At 44.7% G+C, this 26,665-nt stretch overlaps 1 protein-coding gene across 2 annotated transcripts in view; it reads right to left on the bottom strand.

Moving 5' to 3' along the window:
- The window catches only part of GRIN2A (glutamate ionotropic receptor NMDA type subunit 2A), a 440,082-nt gene that overhangs the window by 5,334 nt on the left and 408,083 nt on the right, over nt 1–26,665 (bottom strand). For both annotated transcript variants that reach the window (XM_068968089.1, XM_068968090.1), the window contains one exon: nt 2,212–2,450. In XM_068968089.1, the coding sequence (XP_068824190.1) occupies nt 2,212–2,450 (239 nt within the window). The remainder of the gene's footprint in view (nt 1–2,211; nt 2,451–26,665) is intronic.

Genomic DNA, 26,665 nt, shown 5'->3' with positions numbered 1-26,665 from the left:
TGCATTCGCTCATGGCAATCCCAGAATCATTTAGATATGGAAAGCCTTCAGTAATTGGCAGAGAGAATTAGCTTAAAGTTGGCTTAATACCTAGCTACATGCATGCACATTGTTATTTTTAAACAATCTGTGTGTTTAGATGCCATCAAGCTAATTAGGAAATATGTATTTGCATAGAACTCAAGTTTAGTTGCCACTGAATGGAGAAAATAAATCCTCCTGACTAAGCCTGTGTGTACCTTCTGGATCTCTTAAAACCACCAAACCCCAAGAACACATAAATTCCTCTTTAAATGATTATTTTGTTTTCCCAATAAACATTAGCATCTAAAACTAGATGCTTCTAACTACATATTTTTCACCATGTTTCAAATCTTAATTTGTCCAATTCTTTCAGAGTAAAACAAATTCCAAGGCGAGTAAATGGGAGAAATAGACAGATAAATAGATGGATGGATAAATGAATGAATGGATGGATAGATGGGTGGATGGATGGATAGATAGATGACATTGATTATCAGATAGATAGATAATATTATACCGTGTTGGAAGATCAGTGAGCAATATGTATGTATGTAAAGCGAAAGTTAAGCCACCAGGCTCCTCTGTCCATGGCATTCTCCAGGCAAGAATACTGGAGTGGATTGCCATTTCCTTCTCCCGGGGATCTTCCTGACCCAAGAATTGAATCTGGGTCTCCTACATGGCAGGCAGGTTATTTACCATCTGAACCACCAGGGAAGCCCCTATCCTGTGCTGGAAGATCAGTAAACGATATATGTATATGCTTTTATCTGAGGCAAGTAAGCGACTAGCTTGTGTTGAACAGGTAAACGTCGTTCAGTTCTGTGCATATGTATGTGTGTAGTATGATTTGCATCAAATCTCTTAGTTTGCTTGTATTTGATGTCTGTTGCTTGGGTAAGACTGTGGGCTCAGGCTGTTACTACACCACCTAGAGTCAGATCCTGGCTCCAGCAAGGCTGAGCGGTATTGGGTAATTCCTCTAACCTTATAACTGTGAGTTTCCCCAACTCTAGGACCACATCAGTACCGACCTCATAGAAGTGGTTTGTAGGTTAAATGAGATGAAGAGTATAAAGTCCTTCCCTTGTGCCTGGGAAATAAATGGGTCCCCCAGATAGAAGCACTTTCCACGACTGTCATTGTGATGAATGCATCTCACCATGTGCACCTGTGTATGGCCACATGCACGTGCCATGCTGTTCAGCACGAACGGAGACTTCTGCGGCTTTCATGTGAGTGCACTGACTATGGCGTGCATACTCTGTGCTACTGTTTATGTCGGGCTGAACATGTATTTTGTTTTCTGTTTGAAGTGTGTGTGTTTTCTTGTGGTCCTTCAAGCCTATTTCATTTCAGGCTCTGTTGCATCACACATGTTCCTGTGGCTTGTTAGCTGTGTACACACATGGTGTTGCATCGTAATTCTGTTCGGTCACATGTGATCTCTTTGAAGGCATGCAAACGTTGTAACATGCTGCACAGGAATTTTAATAACGTCCTAGAGCATATCCGGGTGCTCGTCAGGGAGGCCGCAGACTGGTTGTGCTTAGCCCGTGTGTTTTGGTGTTTTTTCTAGTTTTCAGTGGAATTAGTTACTAGCATTTAAAAATTGAGGGACATCCCTGGCCGTCCAGTGGTAAAGATTCCTCACTTCTGTTGCAGGGGGTGCGGGTTTGATCCCTGGTTGGGGAAATAAGAGCCTGCCTGGCTCACAGCACAACCAAAAAATATTAAATAAAAATTGAAAGTTTTCCTGTATAATCAGATGGCCATTTTCTCCTATCAAAACTGAAAATTGGCCTTGCCTTCCACTAAGACCATCCTCAGCAAGAGCAGAGAATGATCATCTCCTTTGGGTTTGACACACTGTCATATTTTACCACGGTCTCCATTGCTCTCTCTCCTTGACACCCAGGCTCAGCTGCTATTTTTCATTCCATTTGTGCTATTTTTCTCAGGCCCGGCCTGCCTTATTCATTCACCTTCCATTTCTGGCTTGTACGGTCGTCTGGGTCATGAACACAGAATCCAGTGCCCTTTCCACACATCCAAGAAGGGCTGGTGAGTGAGGGGAGGGTGTGCAGACCCCCACCCCCTGCCCAGGGGTCCCAAAGCACTCTGGGAGTCCCCGTGCTTTTCTGGACCTGCCTGCTGCAGAGAGAAGAAGCCGTCAGGGATACTGACCCTGCTGATGGAGAAGAGCAGGCCCGGCCGGTCGGAGCAGACGCCCGTGAAGCAGAAGCGCAGCTTCCAGTAGAAGAGATGCTCCCAGATGAAGGTGATGAGGCTGAGCGCCATGGCGGCTGCCAGCATGTAGAACACGCCTGCCATGTTGTCGACGTCCAGCTGGCTGCTCATCACCTCATTCTTCTCATTGTGGCAGATCCCCGTGAGCCACAGCGTCTCCAGCTCCTCCATCTCCCCTGGATGGAAGACAAGAGCCACAGGCAGTGAGGAGCAGGGCCCGCGCCTCGGGGCAGACACCCCTGCGCTTGGGGCAGACAGGTGTGACTTACAGCTGCACAACCTCAGGGGGGGGACTGAGCTCTGCGTTCACTCCCTGGTCAGCTGGAGATAATGATGGCAACGCCTACGAAACATGGTTACAGGAGGAGGAACTGAGATCCTGTCTAGAGAGAATTTGGCATAGTCCCTGAATCTCTCTCTTTTTGGTCATTATTATCACGTTCTTCCCACCCTGCTTTGGGCTTCCCTGGTGGCTCAGACAGTAGAGAATCCACCTGTAATGCAGGAAACCTGGGTTCAATCCTTGGATTGGGAAGACCCCCTGGAGGAGGGCATGGCAACCCACTCCAGTGTTCTTGTCTGGAGAATCCCATGTACGGAGGAGACTGGTGGGCTACAGTCCATGGGGTTGCAAAGAGTCAGACACGACTGAGTGACTAAGCACACAGCACCCAGCTTTTCTGTATCCCCACCCCCCACATCCACCCAAGCCTAGAACAGGACATGGGATAAGCTGACAGTAGGCGGCAGTGGGAAGACTTGCATTCTTGTTATGACTCCATCACTGACTAGCTGTGTTACCTCAGAGCCACAGTGATCCTGTCCGTGAAATGGGTAGAATAATAGTGCATACTCCCTCCGGTTCTAGAGAAGATCAAAGGAGCTCACATATGCAAAATTCTTAAATGTAGTGCCTGGCTCATGGTAAGTACTCCTAAATAGTAGCCTGCAAGGGTTGTTGTCCAGGAAGCACCCAGCACAGAGCTTGGTACATGTTTGTACAGGAAGTATACACTAGTCATTCCTTTGTTTAGAGCATCGAAGATTATTCCAAAAAGTCACCTCAAGCAATGCACTTAGGGCACAGAGTGTTCCTTGCAAAGAAACAACTCAATCGCTTCTAAATGGCCCCTTGCAAACTAAATACTTCCCCAGGCAGGCAACTAAAGAAGCAGGTGGGGTTTTCAATGGGGGAAAAAAAAAGCATTATTTTGTCTCTCTTTTATGTGTATTTTATCCAGTTGCCATTTAGGAGGAAATTCTCTGGCCTAAATGTCTAGTAATTATACTAACTGTCTAGCAATTCACTAAACCATGGTGCTTAGACTATGATTCAGGCCTTTAAAAGTTATCCTTCAAAAACAGTGAAAATCAAAAAAGATGCCTAGAATGTTAAGTGAAGTGTACAACTAATATTGTATATACATGTGATCTCTAAGATATAAAATATAGAAGTATAGGATTAAGAAATACACATGACTATGTATAAAATAGGTCCACAACAAGGATATATTGTACAGCACAGGGGAATGTAGCCATTATTTTGTAATAACTTTAAGTGGAGTATAATCTATAAAAACATTGAATCGCTATTTGTGCATTTTAATATAACATTGTAAATCAACTATACTTCAATAAAAAAAAACACTTGCAGAGAAAAAGAAATGCTCAAAATGTCTGATTTTCTTTGAAGAGATTAATCAGAATTATTGCCTTTACACCGCTCTCTTTAAGTTTTATGAAATGCGTGTATATTGCTTTCTGTTTGTTCTCACTCCTGAAACACTTGCCTGAACATAGAGACCGAAGGTGCCACTTATTTTTCTTAGACCTTTTGGAGATGTTATAAAGTGTCCTTCTGACCTAGATTGTAATTGTTGAGAGGTCAGCTCATCATGTATTTATCATTACTTTCTGTGCAATCTATATTTCCTCTCTAATCGCTTTTGAGAATTTCATTCTCTTTGTGTGGAATCTAGGTGTGGGTATGTTTCATTTGTTCTGCTCTGGACTCTGTGATTCTGTGATTCTTCAATCTGATGACTCATAACTTTAATTTGGGAAGAATTTCACCCATCATTGCTTTGACTATTAACTTTCCCCATCTTTTAAAAAATTAACAGACTTTATTTTTAATTTTAAATTTAGAGAAAAACTGAGCAGAAAGTGGAATCCCCATACAGTCTCTCTTCCCATTCCTCTTGGTTTCCCCTATTAACATCTGGCATTGGTGTGATATATTTTTATAACTTATGAGCTAAATGCATTATCATAAACTACAGTCCATAGTTTATATTGACCACCCTGGTAGCTCAGCAGCTGGTAAACAATCTGCCTGCAATTCAAGAGACCTGGTTCAATTCCTGGGTTGGGACGATCCCCAGGAGAAGGGAACGGCTACCCACTTCACTATTCCTGGGCTCCCCCGGTGCTCAGCTGGTAAAGAATCCGCCTGCAATGTGGGAGACCTGGGTTCGATCCCTGGGTTGGGACGATCCCCAGGAGAAGGGAACGGCTACCTGCTCCAGTATTCTGGCCTGGAGAACTCCATGGACTATCCCATGGGGTCACAAAGAGTCGGACGCTACCGGGTGACTTTCACTTCACTTCACATAGTTTATATAAGGGTTCAATCTTTGTGCTGTACAATTTTCTGGGTTTTGCCAACGCTTAACATCATGTATCCACCGACAGTATCATTCAGAACAGTTTCACTGCCTTAAACATCCTCTGTGATCCAGCTGTTCATCCCCTGTCACCCCTCATTCCACCCCTTGGCAACCACTGATCTCTTTCTATAGTTTTGCCTTTTCCAGAACATCGTATAGTTGAAACCATACACAGTGCAACCTTTTCAGACATGCTTCTTTCTCTTAACAAGATGCATCGAAAGTTCCTCCATATCTTTCCCTGGGTTTATAGACCTCTTCTTTTTATCAGTTGTATTCTACTGCATGGACATATAGTTTGTTTATGCATTCAACTACTGAAGGATATGGGGCTTCCCAGCTGGCTCAGTGGTTAAAGAATCCACCTGCAATGCGGGAGACCCAGGAGATGCCGGTTCAATCCCTGGGTGAGGAAGGTCCCCTGGAGAAGGGAATGGCAACCCACTCTAGTATTCTTGCCTGGAAAATCTCATGAACAGAGGAGCCTGGTGGGCTACAGTGCATGGGATTGTAAAGAGTCGGGCACGACTGAAGCAACTGAGCATGCATGCATGCGCTGAAGGATATCTTGGTTGTTTCCAAGTCTGGACATTTATGAAAGAAACACAAACATCCATGTTTAAGTTTCTATGAGGATATAAGTTTTCAACTCATTTGGGTAAATACCTAAGGGCATTATCAGTGACTATATTGTAAGACTATATCTAGCCTTCTTGGAATCTGCCAAACAGTCTTTCAAAATGACTGTACCATTTCGCATTCCCATCAGCAATGAGTGAAGCTCCTGTTCATATAATACATCCTCACCAGCACTGATTTTGTTTTGGATTTTGACCATTCCAATAAGGTGTGCATCACATTGTTTTAATTTGCAAGTCCTTTGCAAATCCTTAACATGATAATCTTATCCTCAGAAAATTTTGTTTAAAATACTCTAGACAGGGACTTCCTGGTGGTCCTGTGTTTGGGACTCCACGCTCCCAATGCAGGGGGCATGGGTTCAATCCCTGGGCAGGGAACTAAGACACTACATGCCACACAGCTCCTTAAAACAATCCTCAGAGAGATGTTATGGGGAGGGAGGTGGGAGGGGGGTTCATGTTTGGGAACACATGTAAGAATTAAAGATTTTAAAATTAAAAAAAAAAAATTAAAAAAAAAAGCAAAAAAAAAAATTCTGTTTAAAAATATTCTAGACGTTCTCACTCTGTCCTCTTGGTTATTAACTTTGTTTTCATGTTTTTCATTCCTTCATTGTTTTGTCTTCAATTTATCTGATTCCCACAGATCTATTTTCCAGTTCATTTATTCCTTCATTGGGAATATTTGACTTTATGTTTTAATTTTTAATCTATTTTAATTGTGACATTCATTTAGTTCTTTTAAAATTCTGCCTGCTCATTTTGTCCTAATGCCCTACTTCAGCTGACTTTGAAAACTTTTATACAGTTTGGAATTTCAAACCTATAGTCTTTCTGATTATTCTCAGCCTCATACCCCGCTCCACCCGCCACCGCCCCCCCCCAAGCCATCTGAATTCTCAGGGTTCTGTTCTGTTTGCCATGCGTGCTGACTCTCATGGTAGATTACTTCCTTGTGGCATTTGTAACTTTTGATTATGAGAGCATCTTCAGCAAAGCTGTTCTCTCCCTAAACCCCATGGGGCTCCCAAGCAACTTGGGTTACAGACAAGGCCTCATGGAGGGGCTCTGGGTTTGCTCTGGCCATGGTTCCAGGGACTTTCAATGTACGAGTTTTTAACTTTTATTGGAGTATAGTTGCTTTACAAAGCTGTGTTTGTTTCTGCTGCACAGCAATGTGAGTCAGCTGTAGGTATACACATATCTCCTCTTCCTTAGATTTTCTTCCCATTTAGGTCATCACAGAGCATTGAGGAGAGTTCCCTAAGCTAGACAGTAGGCTCTCATTAGTTATCTATTTTCCTGATGCTGGGAAACATTGAGGGCAGGAGGGGACGATAGAAGATGAGTTGGTTGGATGGCATCACTGACTCAATGGACGTGAGTTTGAGCAAACTCCAGGAGATAGTGAAGGACAGGGAAGCCTGGAGTGTTACAGTCCATGGGGTTGCAAAGAGTTGGACACTATTAGCAACTGAACACTAACAGTACATAGTATCAATAGTATATACGTGTCAATCCCGCTAGTATCAATAGTATATACATGTCAATCCCGATCTCCTAATTCATCCACCCTCCCCTTTCCCCACTTGGCGTCCATACGTTTGCTCTCTGCATCTTTGTGTGAAAGAAATCCGACTGTTTTACTCCACCATTTAACATACATTTAAACCTCCATACTAATTTGAGTTTTAATCTCTCAGCTTCAAACAGATGTTAAGCTCCTTGTACTTCCTTTGCTATGATGGACTGTTTTTTTCTAGTCTCCTTTTCACAGACTCCTTGACAGTCTCAGATTGAAGCCGTGGTATCATCTCCTTGCACAGTTCAGGGCCTCCCTGTGGATGTTAAAGCCCCAGGTCCCACCCCTCTTGCCTGTCTCCCTGTCAGCACCGCAGCTGAAGCATACCATGAGGATTCCCATTCCCCTCTGTTTCTGGCACCAAAGGATTTCTCTTCCTTTTGGCCTTTGCTGAGCATTGTGGGCTTGCATATGTGTATGTGTGTACATGCCTATAATGCTGCATTTTTATGCAGTTTGTAGCATGAAGGGGTCCTACATCAGTTAAGTTTCTATTGTACCACTACCATCTATGCATGTACAACTTTTGTGAAAGTGAAAGTGTTAGTCGCTCAGTCGTGTCTGACCCATGGACTGTGTAGCCCACCGGGCTCCTCTGTCCACGGAATTCTCCAGGAATACTGGAGTGGGTCCTTCTCAAGGGGAATCTTCCTGACCCACGGTTGTAACCTGTGTCTCCTGCATTGCAGGCAGATTCTTTGTTGTCTGAGCCATCAGGGAAGCCCCATAAATTTTGTAATCATGATTTTTAAAAAGCATACATGTTTATGGGAGAAAAACTCTTTCTCTCTAACTCAACTCTTTCTCTCTAACAGTCTCCAGTACTGTGCTCACAAATGTCATGGGACAGTCAGCAATATGACCTCACCGTTCGCCCAGCACCACCATCGACTCGTCCAAATTCATTGCCTGCTGTATGCTTCAAGATTTACCTGGTGGCTTCCTCCTCTCCCCAAAACACCAATGCCATCCTTCCAAAAATACTGTGTTGTTGACTTTCTCCCTCCCACTGGAGTTTGTGAGGACTCAGAAATGGGTCTTTTCATTACATTTTGTCAAATTCCCAGCATATCTTCCCTTTGGTATTGTCCCAAGGCTTCCCTGATAGCTCAAGGAAGAACTAAGAATCTGCCTGCAATGCAGGAGAGCCCAGTTTGCCCAGTTTGATTCCTGGGTCAGGAAGATTTGCTGGAGAAGGGATAGGCTACCCACTCCAGTATTCTTGGGCTTCCCTGGTGGCTCAGCTGGTAAAGAATCCACCTGCAGTGCAGGAGACCTGGGTTTGATTCCTGGGTTGGGAAGGTCCCCTGGAGAAGGGAAAGGCTACCCACTCAAGTATTCTGGCCTGGAGAATTCCATGGACTGTATAGTCCAAGGGGTCGCAAAGAGTCAGACATGACTGAGTGACTTTCACTTTCACTTACTTTTCACTTTCAAAGAGAGACAGGGCTTCCCAGGTGGGACTCTTGGTAAAGAACCCGCCTGCCAGTGCAGTAAACCATGAGAGATGCGGGTTCAATTCCTGGGCCAGGAAGATCCCTGGGCCAGGAAGATCCCCTGGAGGAGGGCATGGCAACCCACTCCAGTATTCTCGCCTGGAGAACTCCATGGACAAAGGAGCCTGGCAGGCTATAGTCCATTGGGTCGCAAATAGTCGGACACAACTGAAGGGACTTAGCCCGCACACAAGGAGAGACAGAATGTCTGTAACAGGGTCAGTCTCAGTCGAAGGAATATCATTTTGATTCCTTTCAGGATGTAAATACAAAGATTTTCCCTCTGCCTTTTGCTCAAACACCTCTCTTTGAAATAGGTCAACTTGGCAAACCAGACCCACCTCCCGAAAGGGGGGCAAACACTCATTTCTCAACACCAGTTACAACTTGTTCCAGTCATTCTCCAGCCATTCATTTCCTGCCTCGTGGCCTTTTCTACTAGTGTGCTGAACTGTAGTTCAAATACTTTCTAATTTCGTTTTTAATTTACTCAAATATTGTCATCTCCTTGAGGGAGATCAGGAACCACGTTTTACGATTTTGATTATTTCTCAGGCCTGCAGCAGGTAGTAAGCATTGCATCCATATTTTCTGTCTCTTTCCATCTCCAGGCTTAAATTGGGCAGCATTGCAAGAAAAAAAATATGGTCACATCTATTGGATGAGCTTTTCTGCCACATAAAGAGAGGAAGAGTCAGACATGACTAAACAATGAACACTTACTTAAAGAGAGGAAATACATACCAAAAGGGAGTGGGCTTGAGAGTAAAAGGCTGGAGAGTACATCCTCCGTTTAGGGAAAAGCCCAAATGTCATTTTCTTTCCCCTACCAGGAAACAGCCTGTGTTGCTCAGTCCGTGTCAGTTCAGCCCATTACAGAGGCCACAATCTTTGTCAGTGTGATCTTAGGACGTGGAGCTGGTCAATGGGGGCAATTAAACGCCTTTTCTAAAGCAGACTTATTCTTGCTGGAAGACAAAAACTAACAGCTCCTGGTGGCAGAAGGAGGTTGCAGAGCTTTGGGTTTGCAGCCAGGGCAACACTTGAAATCCCCTCCCCACCGACAGCACAGCTCCCAACTCCATGACATGGAAAGCCCTCTCTTTCCGACTCTGTTTCTACACCCAATGACGGGAGGCTCACATGCACTTGAAAATGCCCCTGCAGGCAAGGAGGTCATGCCTGTTTCGATGTTCTTGCTGAATCTGTCTTCGGGGGAGATGGCACTGCCAGCCGCGTGCATCCTCTGCTGGTCTCTGAGCTCTGTGCCACCATAAGGAAGGCTGTGACGTCCTGATCACAGAGCAGGACATCACAGCTTTTTCCCTTCCTCTTCCTCCTCCTTTCTTTCTTTCCTCCTCCCTTCCTTCCTCCCTTTCCCTCTTTCTTTCCTCTCCCTTTCGTCCAGCTTTCTCCCACAGTTGCTAGTAAAAAGGCAGAGTGATGCGGCTTCAAAATGCAGGAGCCATAAAGATGCAAAATCTAAAAGGGACCACGTGAGAACTGAGCTGCATTGTGTGGCATCTGAGACCCTCTTCCATCTTCTTCTTAGATGATGCTGTTGCAAGAGGCGATGTGAAGTGTACAGGGCTGGTCAGACGAAAGGGACAGAAAGGATGTAGACAGTGAGGCCTCACACACAAACACAGGGCTTCTCACATTATCCAGCCCCTCACAAAGTCGAAGCCAGGGGTTTCAGATTTGCAAAAGAGAATTAGATGAAATTCAAGTAGACACCATGCAGCAAATTACAAGAAAGAATGCTTCAGGTAGAAAATAACCTAGAATAAGCTACAAAAGGGATCCCCCTTCCCTGAAGTGTTTAGGGAACGTGTTGAATCACCCTGTAAGGTCTAAACAGTTACAGGAGGCAGAACAAGGGTCAGACTGCCTAAGGTCAATTCGTCTTCAACACAATACCCAGTTGATCTTGGATCTGCTACTCTGCTTATCTATGCATCCACTCATCCACTCACTGATCTATTTTTCTAGTCTTTCAGTTAACAAAGTTACATAAAGTCTGTTCTGTTTCAGGGCATATACTAAGGTTTTCACAAATTAACCCAGGTAGCCGCATAGCCAGGTAATGAGGCTGGGGCCAGGATCACACCCATTTTACAGATGAAGCACAAAGAGGTTAAGGGACTTGCTCAGTCTCTCTGAAATGCAGTTCTGGCACCTACCAAATGCAGCACAACAGTGTTTACCTGTAGGAGTTCTACTGGAATTAAGCGAGGATGCATGCACGCGGTGCCTGGCACGCCTTGATTACTCAGTACCTATAACCCGATGCTGGGAAAGACTGAAGGCAAAAGGGGCAGCAGAGGATGAGATGGTTAGCATCACTGACTCAATGGACGTAAATCTGAGCAAACTATGGGAGATAGGGAGGGACAGGGAGGCCTGGCGTGGTGCAGTTCATGGGGTCGCAAACAGCAGGACGTGACTGAGCAACTGAACAACAACATCAACACACGGTTGGAGACACTGTTATTTCCTGCCTGAAGCCAGGGAGCTGGTGGGTGGGGTGGATCACATAACACTCCCTGGGCCCTTCCAATTCTGGAGTCTATGATTCCAGGACTCTTGAGAGCCCCTTGGGCTGCAAGGAGATCACACTAGTCAATCCTAAAGGAAATCAACTCAGAATATTCACTGGAAGGATCGATGCTAAAGCTCCAATACTTTGGCCATCTGATGTGAAGAGCCAACTCATTGAAAAAGACCCTGATGCTGGGAAAGATTGAAGGCAGGAGAAGGGGACGACAGAGGATGAGATGGTTGGATGGCATCACGTAGTCAATGGACATGAGTTTGAGCAAACTCCAGGAGATAGTGAAGGACAGGGAAGCCTGGCGTGCTGCAGTCCGTGGGGCCACAAAGAGTTGGACACGGCTGAGCAACTGAACAACCACAACAACAGCATGATTCCCAGATACATGTCCAGAGGGAAGGCTAAGCCCTCCAGTAAGAACGTGCTGTGTCCAACGTCAGAGAAATCAGTTCCTTCTCTGTCCTCAGACTCATTCTCTGAGCTTCCAGAGGGACTGCACTTGCCTTTCAGATTAGATTTCATTCTATCCTGCGAAGCTGTCTGAGTGCTAAGGGGATTGCTTCAGGAAAGGATTTCACAGCAGGCAATGTGACTCGCCTTCAGGCAGCCTCAGCATTTCTCCCCTGAGGTCGGTTGTAAAAAGTCCATTTTGAACCTATACCCTTTAGGCTCTGTCTAGGGCCTGAGAATTCGCTGAAGTACATCTTCTGAAATCAGCCCACACATACACCCTCGCAGGCAAACATCTACATATTTTTTTTCCCCTTGGTTTCTGGCCAAAGCACCTGACCCTAGGCAGTGATGGCGCAGAAAGAAACAGCGTGTGCCTTTAGTTTTGGGTCTGATGTTCTGTTTCATTTCCAGTCAAGGAGGCGAATGCTTTGGGGGCCTCTGAGGACCTCACCGGGTCGTGTCTTACCCCCTCACTCATTCATTCACTCACTCGTTCAGCCGCTGGAAAAAAGGACGTTTCTAAAGCACTTAGCGTGAGGTCGGTATCTCTGTATTCTCACAGAGACGAATAACAGACAGTCTTTGGCCTCTACCGGCTCTGAGTCCTGTGGGAGAGACAGTCATGTAAACCAGTAATTATGGCAAAATGAGATGATTGAATTTGCATAGGGCTGGAGGCAGCGAGAAACATGGCATGTTTTGAAATCAGAGAACAGTTCAAAATTGGCAAGGAGAAATAAGCCATCAAAGGAGGCAGTTGAAAGCAGGAGCCAGATGGATAAGGAGTTTGGGCTGTCCTGGGAACAGTGGGGTCACTGGATGAGACCAGCTGTACACTTGGTGGACCCAAGATTCTTCACTTACTGCCTATGTTTTTGCAACATGGGTCAGAAACCACATATATGATCAGAAACCACATATAAGATTGGCTGTTACAGGTGTGTGTTGTGCTGTGCTCGCTCAGTCATGTCCAGCTATTTGCAACCCCATGGATTGTAACCTGCCAGGCTTCTTGGTCCATGGGGATTCTCCAGGCAAGAATACTGGAGTGGGTTGCCATGCCCTTCTCCAGGGGATCGTCCCAACCCAGGGATCGAACCCAGGTCTCCCGCACCGCAGGCGGACTCTTTACCGTCTGAGCCAATATGGACAACAGTGCTATCGCATGCACTATGGGAAGGCCACCAGGAAATTCTATCCCAGGGATATGACACTGTTAGAGGCCTGCCCTGGTTTCAGGGGCAGGCAGTCCATGCAGACTAAACTCTCCTGCTCCCAGGCTATGTAGTGACTGGGAGATGCCCACCTGCAAGAAATTCCTGATGGGGATCCATTGTAAACTGTCTTCGGTATCACCACCACCCCAACAATGTGCTTTGGATCTACCAGCTGCACGGTATCATGCTGAACACGTGGCAGTGCCTGTCTTAGGGATCCAGCTCAGAGGTCTCCACCTTCAGGAAGCCTACCCTGAATGCACAGGGATATGCATATGAGACTATGGTTTCTCCTTCCATGACATCCTGGACATCTCGTCAATAGAGAACTGCCACTGGGATATAACTGCCACTTGCTTCTAAGCTCTCCCCACTGGGAGGTGAGTTTATTCAGGGTGGAGATCTTGTCTTATTCTTCCTGTGTCTCTAGTCCCTGGCACAGGGCTCGGCACATAGTAGGTGGTTCACGAAACTGTTCACTGTAGATGACACTAGGCTCCTCTCCTACAGCAGCTTGTGTTCTTCTGATCTAAGGATCAGCTGGACCCAGGGAGAGGAAGGAATCTTAGGCAGAGGGCTCAGGAATAGTTTCTGAAACCCAGAAATCAAGGCTGACTCTTGGGGCAAGTCATTTTCAATCAAAGATCACAGCGATGGTGTCCAGTGGTCCCCTGCAGAGAAACAGCCTCCATCTACAGCTTAAAGATGTCAGGGGTGATGCTGCTGTCGATCCAGTGAGGGTTTGCTGTGAACACCGAGAGGGGACTTGACCCCGTTTCCATCTTGTTTCATGTCTTGCCCAGGGACCAGGCACTTTGGCTTTCTCAGAAGCCCAAATGGAATTGGAAATGGCAAAAGAACATCTTTCTTTGTAGAAAATCTAGGGCATTCTCATCGGCAGGCTCATGTCCTCAATGAGAATGGATTCGGCCTCTGTGAGCTCTGAACTGTGGTTCAGGGGATGAAGAAGGCTTGGGTGGGTGGGCGGGGGGGAAGGTTGCTGCAGTGTTGAGACCAAGTACTCTCCTCACCAGTTGCCCTTGAAGGAAGCTGCTGGTCCAAGCTGGGAGGTGGTCTGTGGCTTTGGAACAGAGTGAGAGCAGCTAGACCATCTGATCACTGACCCTGGGGCCTTGGCTTTATGACTCCACACTCATCTGATCGAAATCTAGATGACCTTGGATCTGGAAATAATGGCATTCCAGAGCCTAGGACTTCCATACCCATGATCTCCAAACTGAACAATTTTGCTGGAGAGGAAAAAAAAGTACCATTGTGGGGAGGAGAGGAATAGTACAAGATTCTGAACGCAAATAGACTGAATTTGGAAGATAAATCTCCCTTATTTAAATGTCAGAATATTCCATTTCTGTATAATGCTGAGAAGTCACAAAACCAAAATAAAACTAGGGCTAGGCTTAAATGTACCCAGTTAGAGACAGAGACGGGCTGTCTTTGGCATAAATGTTTCGCTACCACCTTCCAACTGAGGTCCCTGCTCTGCGGATGGAGCTCGAGTTTTAGCAGAATTCATGGCTGCCTGTCGCCATCTGGCTGGGATTTCATAGGTCACCTGATCAAGTGTGCAAGTTGGAAGCTGGGGAATTTTATGTGCACAGGTGCCCAACCTGTGTCTTCAAAGACGAAAAAGAAAAAAGAAGAGAGAGGACTGGGCAGCTCTATCAAGTGTCAAACAGTATAGATGGTCACAATTTTCCATTAGCCAGTGGAGTTGGTGAGATATAAATCTGTGGCGTAAGGCAACAGAAAAATTGCAAGAAGTCCAGGAACTCCTATGTATACCAAGCTCTTCTGGAGTCAGCTTCACCAGTTTGCCACACACACAAATAGATGGTCAAGTTTTTATGAATTAAAAGGAGTATGCATTTGTAGGCTTAAATGGATTCACAGGATCTTTTTGACACTGCGCATTTTCTCAATCAATAGTTCTCAAAACACTGTGACTCACTGTGTAAGTGTGCGAGAACTTTTGAATATCACAGAGAGATCCTTGTGTTTTAAAAGTCTACGAATGCAAGGAAAAAAAAAGATAGCAATAATCCCACAACCCATGCCAAGAAATATCTTCTCTCTTTCGGCAAGTAATATGACACCATTCCCTGTTTTATCGAAGTGTTGTCAATGAGCTATCTGAGCCTATAAAATCCTGATCCCTGAAGCAAAGGGATCATCCCCATTGTCCATTTTACCTGCATTTCCCAGCGTTCAGGACACTGCAGAGAGCTTGGTAGGGGGAGGCACTCAAGACTCAGTTGTGGGTTGAAGGAGAAAGAGAAGGAGAGAGTGAAAAGGAAAGGAAATAGGAGAGAAAATGGGGGAGCAGAGAGGGAAGAAAGAGGAAAGAGAAGACAAGAAGGGGAGAAATGGGACCTTTAGAGGAAGGACTCTGTGCCTGCAGACAGAGCTATTCACAACTAAAGAAGGAGAAGACACGGCTTCTCTTTCTTTGGAGAGTGGCAAGGGTGTAATGCGGAGGCTGGGCCGTGCCCACCCGCGTTAATGGCAGCCTCCTCTCCCTGTTAGGGTCTTAGCGCTCCTCTGGCTTCCTCGGCTGCATCCCAAGCCTGAAGTGCCAGATGGGGGTGGGCCCACGGCCAGGCATGCCTGGGAAAGTGTGTGGGGTGAGGAGTAGTCAGGTTCAGATTCCAACCTGGGAGCAAGAGGGGCAGACGTGAGGGTCCTCTCTCCCCATTCTGCTAACAATGCAACTGGGGCCAGGAAAAAGAAGCTGGGAAAGGACTCTGGGTCTCTCCACTGTTGGCTGTGATCATTCAACAGACTCCAACCACACAGCCCTTGAGGAACGTACTGAGAGTTCAGTTACGCAGGCCCGATTCACCTCTCGTATGGAAAGACAGTGACAAAGCATGCAGGGGACGGGGGCAGGATAAACTAGGAGGCTGGGATTAACACAGACACATAACTAAATGTAAAATAGACACTCAACAAGGACCTACTCAACATTCTATAATAACCTATATGGGAAAGAATCTGAATGTATATGTATAACTGAGCCACTTTGTCATACACCTGAAACCAACACAACATTGTAAATCAACTATGCATGTGTGTGTGTTAAGTCACTGCAGTCGCATCTGACTGCGACCCTATGCGACCGACGCTGTGGACTATAGCAAGCCAGGCTCCTCTGTCCATAGGATTCTCCAGGCAAGAATACTGCCATGCCCTCCTCCAGGGGATCTTCCCGATTCAGGGATCGAACCCACATCTCTTATACACCAATATAAACCAAAATTTAAATTAGGAAAATTAGGGAACAATAAAAACGAAATTCGAGGAGCTGCATGCACTGCTGGTGAGAATGTAAACTGGTTGTACTTTTTCTCTGAAAACTTTGGAAATATCTGCTGGAGTATATGTACACCCTATGGTCAAGCAATCTTATTCCTGGGTTATTCCTCAACAATTAAGTGCTGACATGCACCAAAAATATGTGCAAGGGTGTTCAAAGCAGACAAAAAATAAGAACACAAATGTCCATCAATAGCAAGTGTATAAATTGCAGTAAATCTGTACAATGGAATACCATGCAATAATGAAAAAACAGGTTTCCCTGGTGGCGCAGGTGGTAAAGAATCTGCCCCAATGAAGGAGACCCAGGTTTGATCCTTGGGTCGCGAAGATCCCCTGAAGAAGGGAATGGCTACCCATTACAGTATTCTCGCCAGGAGAATTCCATGGACAGCGGAGCCTGGTGGGCTACAGTCCATGGGGTCTCAAAGAATTAGACATGACTGAGTGACTAACACTTTCACTTTTTCAATGAAAAAACAGGAAGCTATTAGTACAGGCGGTAAAATGGATCCATGTCACAAAAGACACAAATGAATATACGTTGCATGACTGCACAACCTATTTGAAGTTCAAAAGAAGGCAGAACCTACCCATGATCATGGGGGGCAGAATGGTGGTTACCTCTGGGGGAGACATTGGCTGGAAGAGGCCATGGGGGAGCTTTCTGGGGGTGCTGGTCATGCTCGAGATCGCAATCCAGAACAGCCATATAAATAAACATAATGGGGCACTGAGATGCAGCAATACAGTGAAGGTACAGTCTGCCCTCTGTATTCGTGGGTTCCATATTTCTGGATTCAACCAACCACAGATGGAAAAGTTTTTCAGAAAAAAATTCCAAAAAGTTCCAAAAAGAAAACCTTGGATGTGGAGGGCACCCGCAACTATTTACATAGCATTTACATTGTATTTACAACTATTAACATAGCATTTACGTTGTATTCGGTATTAAAAGTAACCTAGAGATGATTTAAAGTCTATGGGAGAATATGCGTAGTTTATATGCAAATACTATCCCATTTTATACAAGGGATTTGAGCATCTGTGGATTTGGGTATCCAGTGGGGATCCTGGAAGGAATTCCTCACAGATACCAGAGTTGACTTTATAGTACAGTCCACAGAAGGAAAAGAAAAGAGTGGCATAGGAGAGATCTAAGGCATTTTTCCACTTCGGGGGTCAAGAGAGGGAATAACAAGAAAGTGAAAGGAAGCAGATTTTTTAAAGAGGAAAAAAAAAATCATTTATAAAGAAACATGAACTTGTTTTTTTTACGAAGAAAAATATCTTAAAGGATGAAGGGGCACGAGCTATGTTAAATTCTTCCATATTGTTGGAATTGTTCTATAAGAACATGCTTTCCTTTTATAAAGCCAGAGGTCAACAACCTGTTCCTGTAAAGGGCTAATTAGTAAATATTTTCAGCTTTATGAACCATATGGTCTCTGTCAGAACTACTCACCTCTGCCCTTGCAGCTGTAAAAACACACAGTGCGTGAATGGGTGGGAGGTATTCCAATAAAACTTTATTTACAAAGACAGACAATGGGCCAATGTGGGCTACAATTTGCAGGATCCTGATTTAAGCAATCAAAAAAGGAAATAAAATGATTAAAATATTTATATGTATAAATATGAACAAGAATAAAGCCCAATTTGACCACTGTTATCATCTATGATACTTATTGGGTACCTATTGCTTGATGGATATACACCAATTATACTATTTAACTTGGTAAGGTTGGTGCTATTACAACCCCCAATTGAAAGAAGAGGAAACTGACACTTAAAAAGGGTAAGTGAATTTCCCAAGGTCATAGAGCTGGTAAAGATCAGTTATACTTGAACCCAAAGCCTTTGTTCTTAACTGGACCTCTAGCTGCTAAAGTTATGGCTTTTTGTGTGAGATGGTACCACTAATATTATAGTAAATGATTAGGATATACAAAATGTCCATTAAAATTTGTATGTAAAAATAGATATTCTCAAAAGATGAAAAGACAGCTCACTTTTTTTTTTTTCCATTTTACCAGTATTTGAAGGAATTCAAATTAAGGCAACATTACACCTTCTAAAATATCAAAATAAATGATAACACTCAATGTTACTAGATAATCATAAAATTGACCCATTGATTCTTAACTGGAATCACTTTTCAGTGGGAACAAACCTTTTGGGCACTAATATGAGACTATAGAATTAAGAATGTTAGAGATGTTTATGGCTATTAATGCTTCAAATTCTACATCTGAGAGCTTGTTACAAATAAACAATCAAAAGAGAAAAAAATGGGCAGAAAGACGTTCATTCCAGCATTATCTATACTAGTAAAGAAAAATGAAACAGAAATGTTTAACATTAGGAAAACCATGTAATGAATTATGGTTTAATAATGACTAGGACATTTTATGCAAAAATTAAAATAATGGTAAGGATCAGATTATGTAGGTTGGGGTGATTTTATATGTATATTATATTCCTTTTCCAAGTAAAAATGTTTTTAAAAATGTAGACTGAGAGAGATCTGAGGCTACTGTTTAACCATCCCATAAATTCTACCTAAGTTCCTGCAACATCAGTGTTTGACTTACCAGCAAACCATTCATTATGTGTTATTTCACCTCTGATGGGTCTCTCGACATTTGACTCTCCCTGGTTTGAGCGATTCACTGCTTGTCAGGCACAAATTTGGCACCGCTGACCTTGTTCTAATACTGGTGTCAGACTGATACTAAAGACTGCAACTCCGGATCTCAAGAGATCTATTGAGAAATTCACTGTGAACTCACGCAGATGAAAACCCTTGGAGCTCTAACAGAAAGGGAGAATTGATGGTTCTCTAGGATATTTACAGATTTTATCTGTTTCTTCAGTAAGTACCATTCCGTTATTATTCCAAATATGTCTCCAGTTAAAATTAGGAGGGAGATAAACAAGTCTAATTTTTATGGTACCATCTGGTCACAGGCCAGTGAAGAAGCAGTTAAGCCCTTTATTGCTAATCTACGCTTAGGATCAGCACATTTTTTCCTTTGAAAATATTTCATTTCCAAATGAGTAGTTTTCCCCGGACTTAGTTTTTAGATCATAGGAGACTCAAAGTGACTTAGTGGCTGAGGCATCAAAATGGTTGTTAATCATCACTCCCTTTGGATGATGCTTTTGAACTGTGGTGTTGGAGAAGACTCTTGAGAGTCCCTTGGACCACAAGGAGATCAAACCAGTCAATCCTAAAGGAAATCAGTCCTGAATATTCACTGGAAGGGCTGATGCTGAAGTTGAAGCTCTAATACTTTGGCCACCTGATGCAAAGAGCCAACGCCCTGGGAAAGACCCTGATGCTGGGAAAGATTGAAGGCAGGAGGAGAAGGGGATGACAGAGGATGAGATGGTTGGATGGCATCAACCAACTCAATGGACATGAGTCTGAGCAAGCTCTGGGAGTTGGTGATGGACAGGAAAGCTTGGTGTGCTGCAGTCTATGTGGTTTCTAAGACTCGGACATGACTGAGTGACTGAACTGAACTTGGTATATATCATTCAAGCTGGTACTCTGTATACGTGAGGTTTGGATGCATGTAAGTCACCCACCTGGAGTGAGGAGCTTTCATGACAGCCATAAGAAAAATTAGATTCAGTCCATCTGTCAGTAATGGTCTCTGACCACAGGTCCCTAGTGGGTTCCAGTGAGACCACATCTGCACAGTTAAGGAATCAGGATAACCATCACATCCAAACTTGGTTCCAGATTTAATTTAATCAATAGAAACACTGACTCATTTTCTGCCTAAATGTGGGTCTTTCAGTCTTGCCTGATTTATTTTTAACTTTGTTATTATGGTCAATACATGAAAATGAAATCTTTAAAAGCAACAGACACTTTCATATCTATTTTATTCCTTTCTGAACCACCACTTCTGCTCACAGTCTAATGCAGTATCTCCTTTTCGTGTTAGTTGCTCAGTCGTGTCCAACTCTTTGTGACCCCATGGACTGTAGCCCACCAAGCTCCTCTGTCCATGGAATTCTCCAGGCAAGACTACTGGAGTGGGTTGCCATTTCCTCCTCCAGAGGATCTTCCCAACTCAGGGACTGAACCTGGGTCTGCCGCATTGCAGGCAGATTCTTTACAGTCTGAGCCCCCAGGAAAGCCTGCTTTCAACATCTCCCTAACTGAGTCTGATGAACACAGAAATGCCCAAAGTGTCTTTCAAAGTAAGGTAGCTATCGATGGCAAGATGGCAAAACCTTTCCTCATTTTTACGTCCCACCACCTGGTGTTTAGAAGCTGCTCAGTTATTTTTTGTTGGATGGATGTCTACAGGGAGACTGAATGAATGGGCAAATGTGTGAATAAGTTGAGGGGTTTTGTTAACAGCACCCAGCCCCTGCTCACTTGATTACGGAGTTTGTGATTTACAGAGTGGCTTTGCTTAGCCTAAACTGTGATTTCCGCCTTTGAAGTCTCAATTTGATTAAAATATGTTTAGCAAGGAACAATAACTTTCTGAAATGCTGGGGATTATGCAGCTCCGAGGAGCTCTGTGGGGAACAAGCAATTCCAGCAAGCATGTCGGTCTTTGTGAACCTAGAGAGGCTGCTCGGCAAGCCTGTATCGGGGCCAAACATCTGACTTCTCTTAATTACATTCTGTCCTTGTTTCATTCCTTCTCATCTCTTGCTTTTGGGTCCTGAGTTTTCCCCAAACTGCCAGGGTTGAATGATCTCAAAAATTAGGCTGAGCCTGTTCCCATGGTGCTGGGGCCCGGGGCATGGACAAGTCTCCTTCCCCTTGGAAAGATGGAAAAAATGGAGATTACTTTCTCTTCCACCCTCAAGCTCTGTTGCCAAGTTATTTAGTCCAGTATCACCTGCAGGCAACTTATCCTTCAGTGAAAGAGGAAGGAACAGAGGCTGGCTACTGACCTGTGTGCGTGCTTGCATGCTTAGTCATGTCAGACTCTTTGGGACCCCATGGACTGTGGGCTGCCAGGCTCCTCTGTCTGTGGAATCCTCCAGGCAAGAATACTGGAGTGGGTTGCCATGTCCTCCTCCAGGGGATCTTGCTGACCCAGGGATCAAACCTGCATCTCCTGCATCGCAGGCAGATTCTTTACCCACTGAGCCACCTGGGAAGCCCGGCTACTGACTTATGTGCTTTTAAATCACATAGGTCAGTAGCCCCTTCCCAGATGGGAACGCTTGCCGAATGAGATGTCTGGGAGGTCAACAGCAGATAAAGGAGACACAATGTTGCATAATGGTTCAAATGAAGACCCTAGAGCCTACTTGCCCAGGTTGGATCAGCCACTTACTATAGCTTGACACATGACTCAAACTTTCTGTGACTCAGTTTCCTCATCTGTAGGCAGATACTTATAGTCATAATTCATGGCATTTAATAACTGTGAGAACTGCATGAAATTAATACATATAAAGACGGATTATCTTATGGCCCATAGTTGCCCCTCTGTGAATGTTGCTGCTGCTACTGCTGCTAAGTCGCTTCAGTTGTGTCCGACTCTGTGGGACCCCATAGATGGCAGCCCACCAGGCTCCCCCGCCTGTTGTTAAAAACTTCGATAAAAATAACACTAATGATGGTAGCTTTGAATGACTTCCGTTTCAACACATGGAAAACTTTCTCTTCCCCATGCAAGTCGCCCCTCAGAGCCTCCCCCCACCAAACCCCCCATCCTCATTTTGGCTTTTATCTCTTTAAATGGACGGAGGCTGCTGGTTGACTAGGGTGTTGCTGAGTCATCTGAGGACACCGGGACCTATGTCACGAAGAGCTGCTGGCAGGGGAGGCCCGCGGGAAACAGATTAGACTTCTCCCAGGCAGGAGTGAGTCAGCCGGGGGCCTGCGCCCGGCTCCACCATGGAGCCCAGGGAGGGCAGTGGATGGCTCCCAGGCTCCTTCAGCGTTATCTGCAATGTGCGTAACTGCTCAGTTGACCAAGCCAGGCTGCACTGTAGATGCAGGAGGCGTGTTACCTGACTAGTCCCCCGAGCACACTTTCTCTCTGATCCTTCCTCTCCCCTTCTGCCTTTCTGTACCCCTCGTCCTCTCCTCCTCTTCTCTCCCCATCTCTTCTTCCATCCTTCTCCCCCTCATATATCCCTGTCTCTCTTTCCTATCTGCCCCTTCTTTCTTCCTTTCTCCATCTGGATCTTTCCCCTTTCCTTAGAAGAAGTGGACAACCTACAATATCAAGTCTTTGCCTCCCTTGTCTTCCTCCAGACAGTCGAAGGCCAGGGTCATCATACTTTCCCGACAAATGGCCCAACAATAAATATTTGGGGTTGTGCAGATTCTACAACTGCTGTTGCAACAGTGTGACTCTGCTGTGGTAGGGGAAACAGCCACAGACAATACCTGAATGAATGGATGTGGCTGTGTTTCAATAAAACTGGATTTTCAAAAATAGACAGTAACGCTCCTTCTCTGTTTACCTCCTTGATCACAAACCACAGAGTCACTCAGGATTTACGATCCATTCCAGTTCTAAAATATAATCTTGCTGATTATATTGATCCCAGAAAAGTGTCTTAAAAAGAACAGAGCAGATGTATTTGACTACTAGAGCACACAAATTAGATAACAGGAGAACTTGCCTGCATGGCACTGAAAACGTGGGTCAGAGGCTTGGGAAGACTGTCCCCCTGGACAGTGGTTTAGTGATTTCCTCTCTGTGTCTCTTGCCTAGAGACACCTGATGTTCATCCCAAAGAAAATAACATCCTGAACTGAACTTCATCAGAGAAGGTATTTGATGAATGAAGTAAGCCTCACAAAAGTATATCTGTGGTATTTTCAAATCCATGCATTCATTTATTCACTCATCTAATAAGTTTTACTTGAGCGTCTACTATGTGTAAAGCTCAGGAATGAGTCCTAGCAGAGAGGAAAGGGCAACAGAATGAACATGAAAGTGTGTGGCCTATGTTGGCGGGAATATAAATTCATGCAGCCCCTAGAGAGAACAGTGAGTGAGTGTGTGTGTGTGCGTGCGTGCATGCATGTGTGCGTGTGTGTGTGTGTGTGTAGCTGTGTCTAAATCTTTGTGACCCCCTGGACACATAGCCTGCCAAGGTTCTCTACAGTGGAATTTTTCAGGCAATATTGGAGTGGGTTGTCATTTTCTTCTCCAGGGGATCTTCCTGACTCAGGGACTGAACCTGCATGTCCTATACTGGCAGGTGGATTCTTTTACCACTGAGCCACCAGGGAAGCCCATTTGCTTTCATGCTTAACTGAGGAACCTGGAACTCAGAGAAACAGCCTGCCATGCAGCTAGGAGTTACAGAACCTTCTGTCACACCCCTTCACTTGTGTCACTTAGTGAAATGGCACACAAATGCTATAAGCATGGAGCTAAAGGAGTTTCCTTTCTCCATGAAAATAGTTTCATGGAGCTGAAGGCTTCCCGGGTGGCTCAGTGAAAAAAGAAGGTGCCTGCAATGCAGGAGACACTCAGGAGACCCGGTTTGATTCCTGGATTGGGAAGATTCTCTGGAGAAGGAAATAGCATCCCACTCTAGTATTCTTCCCTGGGAAATCCCATGGGCAGAGGAGCCTGGCAGGCTGCAGTCCATGGGGTCACAGAGTCAGATATGTTTGAGTGACTACACAGCAACAACAACAAAAGGGTTCTAGTTTGTCAGAGCTGCAGTCTTTAAGGAAACCTTCACAGAGGGGTGTGTGGGCTGAAGGATGGGTCAGATATCAGATCAGGAAATGAATTCAGGAGAAGATGGGAGAAGAAACTCTGAACTATAAGCCCAAGTCATTTTACATTTGCTTTTCCAAAATTTATTATTAAATTGGAATTTTTTTAATCCTTTATATAAAAAAAAATAAAGCAGGAGGGTTGCATAAAAGGATCCATGCTTCTGAAAAAAAAAAAGTCCAAATGTTGCAATTTCAGATACTGTAGGCAGATGAGCACGGAAAATACTTAGGAGTGAGGTGGCCTGCAGCGATCTCTTCCACCCACATGGCTGTACCTTCATGGCTTAAGCCAGCCCTAAGAAGATGGGCTGCAAAGCCATGCAGGGATGTATGGGTGGTGCTCACCACCCAAGTTGTGCGGGCATCCAGGTCTCCCCGAGACTCACACATCGGCCCAAATATATTAAGCTGGGAAGCTTGATGAGGACAGTGCTCAGGACATTAGCAACCCGTTCCATGGCTCAGAGCAATTTATGAGAGTCCTAATTAGATACACAGATGACTTCTGCAATCACACAAACACACTCGAGTCTGGCTGGCCGCATGGGGTCCCTTGCCATCAAAAGCCATCCTGCGCGTTCAGTGCAAGAGCTACCAACAAATAAAGGAATCAGGAATGTTAACAGTGAGCCACTCAGAAGCAGGGAGTGGGCGTCTCCACTGTCAGCCCCCAGCACTCCGCCCCCCTTCCCAGAACTGCGAGCATCTTATTTAGGAAGCTCTAGAGTCGACTGCAGCAAGGTTCCTTAGTAATACTAGAGCAGACGTGTGGTCCCATCTGATTTGTTACCAACTGGATGAGTCTTCAAAACGACTGCTTACAAAGTTGCAGTACCAAAGGGACAAAGGGAACCAATCCAACTGAAGTGATATGGATGTGCCCTGGTGAATATTCCATCTATGAATCTACTATGTATGTCCAAATATGATACACCTGGGGCTCCCCAGGTGGCACTAGTGATAAAGAACCCATCTGCCAATGCAGGCAGATTTAAGAGATGCAGCTTCTATCCCTACGTCAGGAAGATGCCCTGAAGTAGGAGGGCATGGCAATCCACTCCAGAATTCTGGCCTGGAGAATCCCACGGACAAAGGAGCCTGGTGGGCTACAGTCTCCTGTACGGTCTCACAGAGTTGGACTCGACTGAAGTGACAGCACACATGGGGTCACCAGCTAGTTTTAAAAACAAGAGAGTCCCAGCAAAATGGGTTGAGCTGGTCACCTTAGAATACAAGACGAATATACATGCATGTGTCATCTTTCAAATATTTATATATGATATCTGTATATATCTAATGTAAGTGCAATGGGATATACCTTATAAACTTTATAAAAATATTTGATAAATACATATATTTCATTTTATTTGTTTAATGAACTCAGACTAGACACCAGGGAGAAGTAATGCTATTCAGAGTTTAAAAAGAAACCAACAACCATGAAAACTGAGCAAAATACAAGAGGAAGATTAAATGCTTTTCAAAGCTAAATATATGACTTGTAGCTAAAGTAATCTGGCCACTCGTAAGACTTCTCCAGAAACCTGCTGCTGCTAAGTCGCTTCAGTCGTGTCCGACTCTGTGCGACCCCATAGATGGCAGCCCACCAGGCTCCCCCCATCCCTGGGATTCTCCAGGCAAGAATACTGGAGTGGGTTGCCATTTCCTTCTCCAATGCATAAAAGTGAAAAGTGAAAGTGAAGTCACTCAGTCGTGTCTGACTCTTAGCGACCCCATGGATTGCAGCCCACCAGGCTCCTCTGTCCATGGGATTTTCCAGGCAAGAGTACTGGAGTGGGTTGCCATTGCCTTCTCCCTCCAGAAACCTAGTTGAATGGAAAGATGATCAGAGGTGGAATCAGGCAAACCTGGTTCAATTTTTACCTCTAACAATAAATCTATACAGGGCATGGTCCACAGACCAGCATCAGTAGCATCACCTGGAGCTTGTTAGAAGTGCAGACTCTCAGGCTTCCTAGATTGACTGGAACAGAGCTTGAATTTTAAAGAGATTACTGGGTGAGTCCTGATTAGGTTAAAGTTTGAGAAGCTCTGCTATAACTCAAGCTAAGTTGCTTCAGTCATGTCCAACCCTTTGCGACCCTATGGACCATAGCCCTCCAGGCGCCTCTGTCCATGGGAGTTACCATGCCCTCCTCCAGCAAATCTTTCTGACCCAGGGATCGAACCCATGTCTCTTTTGTCTCCTGCACTATCAGGCAGGTTCTTTATCACTAGTGCTACCTGGGAAGCCCCTTGCTGTAGCTCATATAACCTAAATGAGCCTTGTTTTCCTGCTCTGCAAAATGTAGGTAATAAGATCTACTCCAGAACATTGTACAAAGAATTATAAAGATCATTTGTGATGCATTTAGCATGGTAGTGGACCATTGAGTATAGGCTCAAAATCTTGGTTTCCTTCCATTTTCTCAACACCACCTGTTTCTGAATAATGTTACAATATGAACTTGTTCTCCTTGATATATTCTTGCTGGCTTCTATCTTCCAAAAGAGCCTTTGACCTCTTATGATTTTCTCCTGTCTCTTCAAATCCAAGAATCACATAAAAATTACAAAACCCATGAGACTGATAGGGCCTAAGAGACTTTCTGTTCAAGCCCTCCTTTGAAGCCAGAAATGCCATTGTTTTAGGTCCCAGACTTACTCATTCTGTATGTTCTCAGTTAGCTGTCACCTCTTAGGTGCCG

Source organism: Capricornis sumatraensis, chromosome 3, assembly GCF_032405125.1.
Source record: "Capricornis sumatraensis isolate serow.1 chromosome 3, serow.2, whole genome shotgun sequence".
In the NCBI taxonomy this organism is placed as follows: domain Eukaryota; kingdom Metazoa; phylum Chordata; class Mammalia; order Artiodactyla; family Bovidae; genus Capricornis; species Capricornis sumatraensis.
This window is presented reverse-complemented; position numbering and strand designations above follow the sequence as displayed.